Source organism: Aulonocara sp. 'chitande type north' Nkhata Bay, linkage group LG8 (genome assembly GCF_057382095.1).
Source record: "Aulonocara sp. 'chitande type north' Nkhata Bay isolate Kocher_YH1m ecotype deep benthic linkage group LG8, A_spYH_male_GT1.1, whole genome shotgun sequence".
Taxonomy (NCBI): Eukaryota; Metazoa; Chordata; class Actinopteri; order Cichliformes; family Cichlidae; genus Aulonocara; species Aulonocara sp. 'chitande type north' Nkhata Bay.
This window is the reverse complement of record NC_141351.1, coordinates 21,150,943-21,165,856: the sequence shown is the minus strand read 5'-3', so window position 1 is coordinate 21,165,856 and position 14,914 is coordinate 21,150,943. Positions and strand designations below refer to the sequence as shown.

At 36.4% G+C, this 14,914-nt stretch overlaps 2 protein-coding genes across 2 annotated transcripts; one reads left to right on the top strand and one right to left on the bottom strand.

Moving 5' to 3' along the window:
- Positions 1 to 4,399: 4,399 nt before the first annotated feature.
- On the top strand, positions 4,400 to 5,497 carry LOC147323710 (interferon a3-like). The gene is made up of 5 exons (XM_086304816.1): positions 4,400 to 4,531; positions 4,645 to 4,728; positions 4,975 to 5,124; positions 5,218 to 5,313; positions 5,399 to 5,497. The coding sequence occupies exons 1-5, from the start codon at positions 4,400 to 4,402 to the stop codon at positions 5,495 to 5,497; spliced, it is 561 nt and encodes a 186-aa protein (XP_086160942.1).
- Positions 5,498 to 5,603: 106 nt separating this feature from the next.
- cd79b (CD79b molecule, immunoglobulin-associated beta) lies at positions 5,604 to 13,926 on the bottom strand. Its single transcript, XM_086304814.1, has 5 exons — positions 13,782 to 13,926; positions 10,118 to 10,411; positions 9,864 to 9,982; positions 8,132 to 8,185; positions 5,604 to 6,437 (listed from the first exon to the last, which is right to left on the bottom strand). The coding sequence occupies exons 1-5, from the start codon at positions 13,831 to 13,833 to the stop codon at positions 6,348 to 6,350; spliced, it is 609 nt and encodes a 202-aa protein (XP_086160940.1). The 5' UTR covers positions 13,834 to 13,926; the 3' UTR covers positions 5,604 to 6,347.
- Between the last annotated feature and the right edge of the window lie 988 nt (positions 13,927 to 14,914).

Sequence of the window (14,914 nt, the reverse complement as noted above, 5' to 3'; positions counted from 1 at the left end):
CATTTTCAAAACGTATTAACTGCTCTTCTATGAAGCAAACTCGGATGTCTCCTGGTGTTCTGATGGAGCAGACCTGTAACGCCGCATTTATGGTAGAGCAACATATTTCGTTTTCTACCTGCGGGACCTGAACGTAAACTGTGGCTTTCACCGCAGCATTCAGGTAGAGTCGAACATATTTAATTAGATCCCAAATCGTGTGAAACAATCACTGGGGTACAAAAAGTAAGAATATCGGCTCAAGTAGGAAGAAGTTATATAATAAAATAAAAGGGCTCCTGGTAAAACAGCAGCCTACAGACACCGGCCATAACACGGAGCAAGTGAAAACAGACACAGCTCACGACCGATGCGGCAATTTGAAATGTTTGATCTTTGATATTTGATATTGAAAACTATAAATGGTAATAATGACTATTGGGATTTTAGCTGCTAATACAAGTAGGTTGCAAACACCAAGCCATGATCACCCATCATTGCCTATAAGATTTATTTTTTTTATTTATTTAAATATTATTTTTGGCAGAGGAACAATAAAAGTCTAAGCGAAGACACCCTCTCTTATCAGTCTTAGGCTGAATATAATATTGCATGACTTTCGTTTTTCTACTAGGATGAAAGTCCACTCTAATCTTCCTAATAAAAATGTGAAGGACAATCCCCTTCTCCAGGTTATCTGGTTCACACGCTGATAAAACAAGGCGAAATATCACTGACCGATTCGTAAGAATGAGCGTCACAGCTCAGGCGCCCAGTCACCAGGACGCTTTCACTTTCTCGACACAGTTTCTTCCCTTTTACGGCACACTGGATACTGAACAAGCAGATCTGCAGTTTTACGTATTGCATAAAGGGTTATTATTCAAACAGGCGCAATTAGGTAATTTGAACAACAGAAAAAAAAAAAAAAAACAGGCCGAAAACACTGTGCCTACATGGAAAGAACGACTGGGGAAACAAAACCATGACAAATATCCGTGGAAATGAAATAAATTAAGTAACTATATAATTGTGAAATACCAGAGATACATACATATATATTATTTTAAAATAATAATAATTATATATATATATATATATCTTATATAAATCTAAATGAAAATGAAATGTTATGTCTGTTCTGTATTCTTTAAAATGTTCATTGAGCAAAATTAGATATTTTTGCATTATTTTATAGCATAAAAGGATCACCTCCTCTTGGAATCAGAAAGGTATTTATTGCTGTTATTATTATTTCTAAAATTAAAATTGAGGAAGAATGTAGTTATCTATTTTAATTTGAGTCAGTTTATGTATTAAGTACAGTTATACCTCACAGACACAAAGTACAGTATAGCATGAGAAATAAGTGAAATTTAGACTTGATTTCAAATTAAGCAACAAACAATAAACACGATCAATCATTTTAATGCGGTATAATACTGTGTGAGGCCCGTTCTTCCTTTTCAGCAGGGGGCGCAAGAGTGCTTGATCTGTCTATCTAACTATCTTACTGTCTATCTGCATGGTCACGTACATAAACACATTCTTAAACTGAAAAATGTGACAAAAGAAACAGTTAGACCTTTTCCTTAACAAAACAGCATAATCATACCTTAGTAATAGTTTAAAATTCAATCCAACTTTTTGCAACAAAGCACTTTAAAATACCCACCACAGGACCAAAGTGCTGTGCAGTAATTCAGTTAAGAACAATACAATAAAACAAAACAGAGAAAATAAAACACATAATACATAAAAATGAAAACAGCCTTATATTTAAAAAACAAGATAAAACATCATAGAATCAACTAAAACAAAAAACCGAGGTGTCAAAGGCCATGAGATGGGTTTTCAGAAGTGATTTAAACACAGGCAGAGAATAGGCCTGTCTAATCTCTAAAGGCAGATCGTTTCACAGTTTTGGAGCTGCTACAGCAAAAGCACGATCTGATGATGCGTGCTTCATTCACCTGTTCACTTTTGTTGCTGGAGATTTTAATTCCTTAGGTTGGATATCAATATTTCTGAATACTAGTAAACAGTAAATAAAGCCTTAACACGAATAGTATAGTGCAAAAATATTGTCCCCAATAGGTAAAATAAGGTAAGGTAAGATGATTTATAGTGGAGAAGAAGTAAAAATAATAAAAATGTACTTAAAGTACACGTACATTAAAACAGTACTCCAGTAAAGTATTTGAGTTCAACTTCTTCTTTTGGCAGCTGACTTTAAGCGGGCCAAGTTCAACACCTACTTCCATCCGAGTAACCAATGTAGTATGAAATTGTTCTGATTCGCACAAAGATTTAGCAGCAAATCATGTTATATTCCCTTCATGAAGCAACTCTCCCCATTTATACCCACATATTGAGTTCGCTGGCGTGTACACCTTTGGATTATTTTCCTTGATGCCACTAATTTACCCTATGGCATTCGTGGAGGGCAAGTCATATTTCAGTGGGGGTCAGTACCGCCTCATCCCCCTTCTTCTGGACTCACCTCTCACCACACATTCAAACGATGTGAATTAACGTGACGATAATTCAGCACCAAACACTTGTATCAGTGCCAGCATATGAGGAGGGTCGTAATGTGATTGATACTGATGTTAATGCCAGAGGAGGTTTATGTATCTGTAGTTACTGAGACAGCGAAGCGTTGAAGACTTGTGCGCACTTTGCGCCTGACCATTTGGCAACCCCGTAACTTTACGCGCTCTTCCCCTTCATTTCAAGTTACAATAATACCACTTACGGATGATTGTGGAATAGGAGGAAATACATTTTACAAATACACTTGTTGCATCGGGGATATCATATTATAATTCAGTACCGCGCTGCGTTGGAATTTTTAGTGATTAGACATGCACTAATAATTTGTTTCACATGTCTTGTCCTTTGGCAAAACAGACAAATGCAATAAAACAAAAAGTTGTAAAACAAGTTAGACCAAAATAAGGGAAGAAGAATATAACAAAAGCATTAGCAAAAGCACATATTGGCACATTTTTGATTTATATAAGGCTGAAAATATGCTCTAATTTCCCCACTGATCGTGAAGGACAATCCCCTTCACCTGGTTCCCACGGTGAAGCAGATATTCTCGATAAAACAAGGTGAAATTTCGCTGACTGGTTCGTATGAATGAGCGTCACTGTAGGCCAAAGAGTCACGAAGCCACTTTTTTTTTCTCCGTGTAAGAACTTCCCTTTTATGGCACAATCACAACTAGAAGTAACTGTGAAATGTGACTCCATTCAAAAGCTTTAATATACACTTACAACCACCACACTGGAGAGAGTGCGTAAATGTAAACATTTTTTGTTTGTTTGTTTGTTTTTTAATCATCATGAATTGCGGAAATTTCATCCATGCAACGTGCATTTAAGTAAGGACATATAAGTAAAATGTTTAGGCTTTAAAAACATTTATATGTATACTCACAGTAAAATACCTATAACACTAACGTTTCTATACTTTTTAAATGTTTTTCTTTTACACTTTACTAGTCTATATTTGTGCATTTATGGGGATATTTTGCACATTGTGGATTATACTGTTAGTATTTCATTATCCATATTGTTATGGATATTATGCTTGAGCAGACGGGGGTGAAGGCCAAACTGGAGAAAGATAGAAGAAAACGGAGGAATATAAGAAGAAAACAACAGAAAAAGAGAGAAAAGAAGGGGGTAGGAGGAAAAGTCGACGATAAAGCAAACAGACATGCTGGATCACAAACAAATATACGACTTTGCAGTGTGTGTTCTTGTACGTTCAGATATCTTTGTAAGGACAGAAAATTAGCATGCTGCTATACTTGTGGGGACCAACAGTCACTTGTAGGGACAAAGTGCCCGTCCCCACCAGTTTGAAGGCATTTTTGAGGTTTAAAATGTGGTTTTAGTGTCAGGGTTGCAATTAGGTTATGGCTAAGTTTAGGCTAAGGGTTGCAGTTAAGCATTCATTTTTGTTTGTTAGGGTTAGGGTAAGCAGCTGGGGAAAGCATTATGTCACAATTAGGTGTCCTCACTAAAATATGAAAACCAGTGTGTGTCTGTGAGTGTGAGTGTCTGTGTATGCACTTTTGTCATGAAAGACACTTGAAAATGATCTGGTCAAGTGCTCCTCTTTAGAAAGCAAATATATGTGGCACAACAAAGCAGACCATTATTCTGCTTTATACAACAGCTGAACCGGACAAAAAAAATTAATGTGGGATTTTTTTGCTCCCATAGAAACCAAGTCTGAAATGTGTGACATCAGAACCCACCTTTGTTGAGGTGAAAGCCACAGAGGTGAATATGGAAAATGAAACAGGTGTGCTCTGCTATAAGTGCTGCTGGGCATGTCAGCTCCATCAGAACAGGAGATATCTGAGTCTGCTTCATACAACGACAATTGTCATCCTTAAAAAATGATCAGCAGGATTCTCTTTGCTTGCCTGTTTCTTGGTCTGTTCACTGCAGGCTCCTCGCTGAGCTGCAAATGGATGGATCATAAATTCAAACAGCACAACGAAGAGACTCTGAATCTACTTGAAACCATGGTGAGTGTGTTTCTTTTAATAGGCTTAAAATTTTGTCGAATTTTTATTAAATTAAATTATTCAGACTTAGTGTCTGCACTTCAACTCTAAGTCTGGTTCTGTGTGTGATCCAGGGTAACAACTCAACTAACACCACTGAGGTGGAGGACACCGTGGCCTTCCCTAATCATCTGTACCACCAGGCATCAAAAGCATCAGTAAGTCAACCTCAGCTTTTCTCATTGTATCGCATAAAATCCCAGACTAATTTCTCCTTAAAGTAAAATAATGTAAAGGTTTTCAAATTTTACCATGGGTATGACATACAATCAAAAACTAAAATTCATAACCGTCATAACTTTAAGTTCCTATTATGCAAACCCAGGTCTGAGTGTTCTGATATTTGTTCTTATTTTTCAAGTTTTTTGAATTACAAAAACCTATGATTCTTCTTCTTCTTCCAGGCTGAGGATAAACTGGCTTTCACAGTTCAGGTTCTGGAGGAGGTGGCTGCCCTGTTTGAGGAGGATCACAGCTCTGCATCATGGGAGGACAGCACAGTGAGGAACTTGCTCAATATTGTCAACAAACAGGCTGAAGAGCTTCACACCTGTGTAAGTTCACTTTCAGTAACACCACTACTGAGATAACTGAGATCAATTATACTGCTAAAACATATATTTAAATGACTATTTTTCCTGATTTAGATTGGGAGCCACAGTCACAAGAAGAAGAACTCACAGCTGTATTTCAAGACAAAAATGTATTTCAAAAGACTTTCAGATGATATCCTAAAGAAAAAGGTAGGTCTTTATTTATTTTTTAACCAATTCTTTTATTAAACACCTCTGGAATATTTTACTAATGATAATATTGTTGTGTCTGTAGGGTCACAGTGCTGAAGCCTGGGAGGTGATCAGGAAGGAAACCAAAGCCCATCTCATGAGAGCAGAACAGCTGGTTTCATCTCTGCACACTGCCAACTAAAACATGTCTGTTACAGGAAGGATGTGTTAATTTATTTGCTTCTTTTTATTTATTTATCTATTTACTTATTAATTTACAGTATTTCTATTTACCATTGTCTTTTTAATCAAACATGTTGGTGATTTTAAAAAAAGAAAAATGTTTTCCTTAGTTATGGAAAAAAATAAATTTCTTCAGCAAAGAAAGATGTATTTATTGTTTTTATTCATGTCAAACAAACCAAATACATATGTATACACTTAATCTTAACAAACAACTGAAAAATAAAAAAACAAGTAGATGTTGTTTTTGTTCTTTGACACAAGTTAGTCTTTGTTTTTGCACCACCCTCAGGCTTCAAAATTTCATGTTAGCACAGTCAGTATGACATTATCCATCTACTTACTTAAGACTTATTTTGTTAGGAGTCATAAGGGGCGTGAATTCTGTCCCAGCTCACACTGATCAAGAGCAGGGGTACAACCCAGAGCCTGTGAGACTGATAGACTGGACATTTATAGGACCAACTGATACACAATACAGTTTAAATAAACATCACCAGAAGCACCAAAAAGATCCGCTGAAATATCAGCTTTTGGGTCTAAATTGCAGAAGGGCTTATTTACACTTTATGACAACAGATTAATTCAAAACAGTGTTACTAAACATCACATTAAAAAAGGGGGGGGGGGGGGGGGGGGCAAGCATGCTGCTGCACATCTACAAACAAACCATGTATTGTGTTGTGAGAAAAATGCACGTCTCCATTCTCAGTAAACTATTTAAGGACTTACTTTACAACTTGCAATTAAGAACATATAATCTGTCCTCATTCAGAGGCTTTAGCAGGTGAAAAGTACTTGTGTGAGTCTCACTCCCACGGGGCCTCAGCTCCCTCAGCCTGAGCATACACGGAGAGTTCCTCATACAGACCTCCACCACATGTCTCGATTGCCAAGCCCTAAAAGACGGAAATAAGTCAGTTTTACTAACTTAATTTGTTTTACTTATACATGTGTCTAGATTGATTAAAAAAATTCTGAAAATCCATTACATAGTTACTGTATATGTCTGGGCATACTGGCAGCTACAGTTTTTATTTGCATAGTTGGTGTTTCAGACATGACTCAGAGTTAAAAATGGGCTCCTGCTTAATGTCACTGCAGAATGACATTAACTGAAAAAGTAACAAAACATAACAATGTTTGCATGAACCTCAAACGCTACTGTTCTTCATTCATAATGCAAATTGGAGCTCAGCCCAACATCCTTACTTCATTTGAGTTCATGGATTTTACTTCGTTTGTATTTATTTTTGAATTTTACTTAATTATATTATTAATGTATCTGTAATTGCTGTCTGCATACTAAGAAGTGTAATTGGGTGTTCTTTTATTTTTTATTAGTTTTACTTAATAATTTGTACCAATAGTTGTTCATATTTAACTTCAAATCCTTAGTTTGGCAGTGTTTAGGTTATTAGGTTTAGCCATTGCGACTGACAGTCCTATAGTGCAGTGTACATATTCAGGGTTGTTCAAATCTTAATAAAATATATTGTAACTAAGTGATGTATGAGTCACAGGACTGCAAGAAAAAGTGAGCTCACTGACTTTTAAAACAGGTGCAGTCTTACCTTCCTAGTAGTTCCTAAAAGGGTGACTCAAAGTGTTGATATTAGTAAAACTTAGAAATTCTGAATTACAGCCATGTTCATTTGGTTAATTTGTGGGTTTGACTGATTTACATGAGACGTGCATGCTCAAAATAAAAGTTATCATTTCTCCCACTTAACCCTGTAAAGCCTGAAATATGAAATAATGAAATAACCTTTTTTTAAATGGACCTTAAATATTATTTTGCATATATGAGCTTTAATTTGTATCACATATGCTGCATCCAGCATTTTATGTTATTTTCTTTCTCTTTTTTTGGCAATTTTTGTGTAAAATATATTTACTTTTTTTAAAAGGATTTTCAGGGGAAAACTCACACTGATGATGAAAAAGTCTCAAGAAAAAACACAAAGACTCATGCATTGAGTACGATAATTGAAGTTGATCTTGCTATTGTTATTATTATTATTTATTAACTTACACTTATGTACACTATTCTGGAGCCTTAGTAAGATTATAATTTATGACTATGTTTTTGCTATGTTGCTTTAAATGACTCTTCACTATATGAAAAGTCAAGCAATCACAGTAAGACTACTATCTACACTTTTGGTATAATTGATTTACAAACAGTTCTGTTTGTTGTGCAAGAGAACAGCAGCAACAAGATCTATAAAAATCCTTCAAATGTGTTATTATTAATGCAATAAACAAATGAAATACAAATTCAGCCAGCTAGATGTACTTTATTTATTAACTCAAATATAGGATGTGTATTCATACATTCAACAATAAACCTGACGGTAAATTTGTGGTTAGGAGCGCAGTGGTGCACGGAGATTGCGATTCCTGTTTTTTCGCTGTCTATTGTGCGCCTGCATTTTTATGTAAAGTCACACAGCTGTGGTGTGTATTCACTGTGACATGTTTACACAAATGAGACCACACAGTGAAGCATCACTGTAATATTTTTTTTCTTAAAGAAAGCCAGTGTCTTTCTTTTTTTCACTTTTTATTGTAAAACAAAGAGCTGACAAACCTCATAGATGTGATCTGTTTCCGGCTCCTCGTATTCGCTGTCCCTTCGTTCCCACTGTTAAAAAAGGAAATGGGGGTGTGGGTGGGGAGAATGAATGCAGTTAAAGAGCGGGTACCATCTTATTTAGAGACACATCGCACATAACACACAATAAAATAAATTAAAATGATATTTAAAGTTTTGTTTTCTTTTTTTTCAAAATTTGTCTTTTTGCAGTAATGTGGAAGTAGGTGTTGTAAGCATCGGTCAACTCAAATAACTGTAGTGAAAATCACTAAAGCGAGTTTTGTTGTAGGTTATATTTAAAAAAAAAATACAGTTGCAGTTGCTTTCCTGTGTTATAAAGACAAAAGCTAAATAAATGTTTGTAGAAAATGATTAACCTATTAAATGGCAACATAATTGTAGCTAACACTGTGATAACTCAAAAACTAGATTTAACTTCATATATAGAATTAAACCGAGTAAGAACTATTTTAATAAAATGTATGGATTTTCTTTTTTAACTATCGGTGGAAATCACTGTCAGTTATTAATATCAACACACCTTTGGTAATTTTTGGTATGTTAGAGAACCTCTTATCTAATACGTCTATTTGAAACCTGCTATTATCTCCACTTCCAGTTTCGTAGGTGCTGGTTACAACATAGAATGAATGAAGGCCTACGGAGCTGTAGCTCAAAAACAGATATATCTTGGGGTGCACATGTTCCCTCTGGCAATACTGATCATCTTTTTTTAGATTTATTACAGGTTTTATTTAAAGTAAAATGGATTCATGTGTGTATTAAGGATGTCGAAACATTCTAAGACACTTTATGGCATTGACAACTTTGATTTCAGGCAATTCAGATTCTGAAAAAGTGTTGTATAGGTAAAACTGGCTTACTTTTCAGAAAAATTTAAGGACATAGGTATTGTTTTAATTTAATTTCAGACATATATGAAGCAGGTGTAAATAGTTATTTTAGCTGTGTAGCTCAATAGCTATCTCATGAGCACCTGGATGAAATGCAGCCATTTACAGTATAGTGGGAATGCCTAACCTAGATTGGCACTGATTGGTATCTGGCTGGCGCCTTAGTAATCGGGTACTTGTCATTTCAACATGTCAGAAATCTTAACAGCTAGCTTCTTTTTAAGTAAAAACTAAGCTAGCATCTTGACAAAAAGCCAGCTTCTGTTTTGCAACAGCAACATTTATATGTGCATTTTATTGAGCAAATCACAAGATGAGATAACAAAGCATGTTCTATAAATATGATACAATTTAGAAAATGATCAGGCAGCAGCTATGATATTTGAGCTACTGTTGATCGACTGTCTTCTTAATTAGATGATTTTCTGCCTTTCTTTTGCTTTACTTTGGACTGTTAGTATGTTTACAGAAAAGTCAATGTAAAGCTTTTGCCTTCGCCACTGGGATACAAAGCATTTTACTCAGTGCACCACGTTGCATACACATTAAGCAATGCGAAATGATCAGTTAGAAAGCCTTTCTGTTGTGAGTTTAATCATAGTAAATGCATATATTTTTCTCCACAGCCTTGTCATTTCATTTCCCTGCTTCTAAAGAAAAACCTCTAAGTTTTCCTGAAATAAACCATATTTTAAAAAAATTCTTGATCCAAAAAACCCTGCTTTTTGCTGAAGATTTGTTATGCAAGTTCTGCACAAAATCCTTTTTTGGAGCACACATTTGCCTCGAGTTTTGTTCATCGTGTGCCTTACCAGTTTTTGTTTACGTAGCAACAGAGCAGCAATGAACACAGCTAAAAGAAAACCCTGGAACACAATAAGACCGTCCTTCAGATTGCTCCTGTAGAGTGCCTTTTCCATCACAACGGGTCCTGCACAGTGAAAAGATGTATGTCAGCTGCGCATTTTCATGAGTGAGTTGGTACATACTTAAAAAATAAAAAATATGGTAAAAGTTCACTGTATTTTTAAAGATCTGCTGATGACATGCTGTTCCAGCTACTTACTGAAAACTTTTACTTCGGTTCCGGGTCCCTGTGTTTCATTTATCTTGCAGTAGTACACGCCACTGTGCCTCATTTGTATGTTGTTGATGTAAAGATAGGCCATTTGGAAACGAATGTCGTCATCTATCAATGTCGATAGCGGTGTTTGCTCGTCTCCGATCTTGTTGGCCTTGAACCACTTCACAGTAGAATTATGTTGTCGTGAGGATGAACAGTAAATGGGCACACTGCTTTTAACTGCCACACCATAGAAGCGGGGTTTCTGTTTGATCTGCAGTATCTTGTTATCAGCAACTAAGCAGACAAAGAAAGGTTGAAAGAGACTGTGACACAGTTATACCAGCAATTATCACACATTTCAAATGGACAAAATATACATTAAAAGGATTTTGTCATTGTGGTTGAGGATAAATAATGTGTATGCCACTTATGAGATGCTTGCTTTACAGAGAACAGTGATGTACGTAACCTCCTGGGACCCCGTGTTCTCATACAGGGACATTGCATTAAGACTTTTCTTCACCATATATATTTCATTCTAATGAATCATGTTTCTTAGTTTTTTGTTTGTTTGTTTGTTTGTTTGTTTGTTTGTTTGTTTGTTTGTTTGTTTGTTTGTTTGTTTGGGGTTTTTTGTGCCTGTCCCGTTCGGCACTGTAGCAATCAGAATTATTGTCTGAAGGCCAAAAACCCAACAGATTTTTTTTTAATCAAGTAGATCATTATTGGCCCACTAGATTGATTGGTATTATGTTTTCATTTATTTTTAACTTTTAAGTTATTACAAACAGAACAGACATGACTGGGGGATAGGAAAGGGGAAGACAAAGACAAGAGTTCAAGAAAAGGAGAGGGGAAAGAAAAACAGGCAGAAGGACATTGAGAAAAGACCTTAAAAAGTCCACTGGTTCACCTGCTGGAAGAAAAAAAAGAGAACAACACAGTAGGGAGACCACAGCAACAACCTTGGTAACTATAAATAACAGTAAATAATAAATGTTGAATGTTACCAAGCAGAACACAAGACCGTCAATGCACAGTATGCTTTGAGGCAGCAACAAAGGAAGATATAGAGTGTGTCTATGAGCACCCATGTGTACACCTGTGTGCAGACTTGTCTGCGTGAGCGCGCTTGTATGTAAAAGGTTTCTCCATTTAACTATCTGATAGAGGGTGTGGGGAGCCATAGCCTTGTCCCCCAGGGCATGAAGCAGACATGGAGGAGATCCAGGTCCCAAACATCTAGAGGCCCTCCAGAGCGCGATAGCCCAAGGAGGACCACCGGAGGGGCAGCAGTGCCATCCTCCTGGAAAGAGCTGAGGAGAGCCCCAGACTGAGGGTCACCCAGCAGCCACGGTGAAGAAGCTACAGGAGACTGCGGTGACATGCCCACAGGCCCTGTTGGCAGCCAGCCGCGGGACGAGCCCCAGGCCCAGAGGGCCGAGGTCCCCCCACCCCCCCAGAAGGGGCCCAACTGAGGCACAGGTGCCATGCCCCACCAAGATTGAGTCGGTGCATACCTGAGTGCAGCCCCGGACACCGAGAACCACCAATGCACTGACGTCTGCGGGCATCAGCCACCAGCAGGGTAACCCCTAACCCACACCTGGGGGGGCTGAGATTTTGTACTTTTTCAAATAATGTTAACTTTCTTGTTTTATCCTGTGAAATAAACCCATTGTCCCCAGATGAGGACATGTTTTTCTGTGAAATCATAAGGGCTTCCTGTTGAAAGAGGAAGCTTAGTTTGTATCACGAAGGAGCTAGCTAGGAGAAGTTAAAAATGCGTACTAAACAAGAGCTCAGGTCTCAAGAGTATGGAAGCCCGTTTCCGCCACTAAAAAAAAAAAAGGATCCATAACTCAAAATTTCGAGTTATTTTCTCAAAATTTCGAGTTATTTTCTCAAAATTTCGAGTTATTTTCTCGAAATTTCAAGTTAGTTTCTCGAAATTTCGAGTTATTTTCTCAAAATTTCGAGTTATTTTCTCGAAATTTCAAGTTAGTTTCTCGAAATTTCGACACAATAACTCGAAATTTCGATTTATTAACTCAAAATTTTGAGAAAAGCAACTCGAAATTTCAAGTTAGCGCTGCCAATCAGTAATCTACGTGAATGACGTCATTTCCATGTTACCCGAAAGCTGAAGCCCTAGGCTACAAATGCTATAGCTAAGCTACCGGTATTACATCCAGTCGTGAATGCACAGATTGCTGAGTGTTTTCAGCCTGGCTTCACAAATGATGAAATCCCTGTGTTATTAGCTGAATCACATGGTGTTACTATCAGCAAACGTACTCGCGAAAGCGCCAATTTGTTGGGATCCGTTTTTGAGTGCGCGTTCCTCTGCGCCATATGCTTCCGGGTAACAAGAAAGCGACCTCATTCACGTATATTTTTTATTGGCAGAGCTAACTCAAAATTTTGAGAAAAGTAACTCAAAAATGTGAGTTATATTTCTTGAAATTTCAAGTTACTTTTCTCGAAATTTCGAGTTAATAAGTTGAAATTTCGAGAAAATAACTCGAAATTTCGAGTTATGGATACTAGCTGTTTTGTTTTTATTTAGTGGCGGAAACGGGCTTCCATACAAGAGGCTAATGCATGTGGAAACAAAAGATAAATGCCCTGTAACACTAATTATGAAAAATTACTACATAAAAAGAGACAAACTTCAAGATGATGATGGAACCAAATGGTACACATGGTGGAGAAAAGTGCCATTGTTGTAAGAGACATTATTCTTTGTCTCCATTATTCAGTTTATTCAGTCTAAAAAACATAATAAAAAGATGTTGCCAGATTTCCAGGTTTCATCTAACCTACAGTATAAATTACACAAACCACAAGCATCAAAAATAGGAAGATTTTATGAATGTTGCTACAAAAGCAATCATTGCAGATAAGCTAAAGTTTAATTGATAACCTATAGTAATCCACAAAGTTTAGAAAACAAAGTGAATAATGAATTTCCTTTTTGAAATGGTAATGCCAATGAAATGATAAATTGCACTATTTTCTCTAATACTATGGAGTAATGATAAATCAATTAATATAAATAAAAGCCTTATCATCCACTGATATTGAAAATAATTCTTATTTATGGCCCAAGACATGTATACATGCATGTATGAGGATATCATATTTGTTTGTTTTTAATGTTTACAACAAATAAATATCAGATGCTTTTTTCTTTTATTTGCTATTTCTATATTCATTCTTTAAATTAGATTACAAGTTATATGTAAAATAAAGCAATGGAAACTAGGAACTGAATAACTTGGAGGTGCAGGTGTGATATTTATTTACTATAAAATTATAAAGGACTTCAATTCATCAACATGACAATAATCTTATAGTCTTTGTTTCAGAAGAAAACTTCCTCTTTTCCCCAGATGGGCAGGAAGTAATGGTGCTGCAGAGTCAAAAATAACATGCAAAACACTAGTACGCAGTGTAGTTGTGGTTTAACAGTTATAAAAAATACAATTAAAAAGACTGCGTGAGGTGTTATAAATTACCAGTACTGTACTTTACTGAATTATTTTGGTGTACTGGCACTGTGAGTTAATATATGTAGCACTCAAACTGGTATTTTTCCTGTATTGGTTTCATTTTTCAGTCACAAAATCGTGTTGATTATATTCCAAAAGTTTCCATTTACCTGACAGACTGATTAAAACAAGCCCCCACCATCCAGCTAACATCCAGCGCATGATGTCCTCAAAAAGAAGAGAAATACACTTCAGATGCTGACTCCACGGCTGTATCTGAGTTTCTCTGCAGGTCTAAAAGTGTTGTGAACGAAGATGAAGTGTCTGCATCAGTGGGTGTGCAGTCTGTCTTCTGTCACCATGCAGGCAGGCAAATAAGAGGAAGAGGGCTCTATCGTTGAACCAAAATAACAGCCCACACTTTTACTGTCGGTAACCCGTGTGATTAAATGTTCCATTTTTAGGGACAGATGAAACAGCATTATTAAGCTAAACATTAAGGTTATGATTAGTGATACTACAGCCAATATAATATCATAGTTTCAATATTGATGCCAAGATGATGGTTTTAGATAACTTCGATTTCTATAGAAAGCTTTTATGGTCAAGAAACCAAAGCAGATCGTTTTTAAACATGTAATTCCTTTTTAAAAAGACCATTTACAAGACACAGTATGCAAAAGAAGATACTATACTCTGCAAAAGTCGTTGAGACTTTTCAACCCTTTTTATTTGTTTGTTTGTTTTGTTTCCAATGAGTCAAATATGTCTTTAGCAGTGGTCTGTAGCAATAATTCTCCAGGCTTGGACTAAAGTTTCTACAGTTTTTAAACCACTCAACACTCAACTATGAATCATTCCAGCATAAAAATGGCACCTATTGAAATTGATGAACTAGTTCACAAGCAAATTGGCAAAGAACCAATTTTAAATGGTCTCTTCAGAACGAAAACCCCAATTTATAGAGAGCTTTTACCAGAAAGCTAGCATATTTTGGCATGGTGTGCAGTGTATCCTTAAAGAAATGAGGTAACTGGAAAAGTGAAGGACAGAAGAAGAAGTGGCGATATATAGCAATATATATCTGTGGTAAATTAGCAGTAACTGAAAGTTATGTATGAAAAATAACAGAAAAAAACCCTACCAATTACCTGAAACAGGGCCTGAGAGATAAACCTGGCCCTTAAGTTGATCCATATATACACAATTTGCCAAAGCTTCCTCAGAAATGCTCTGAAAATCAGTGGCAAGAGGTGACAAATCAAGTAACAAATCCAAATTTGTCCGAAAGGGAAATAATGGC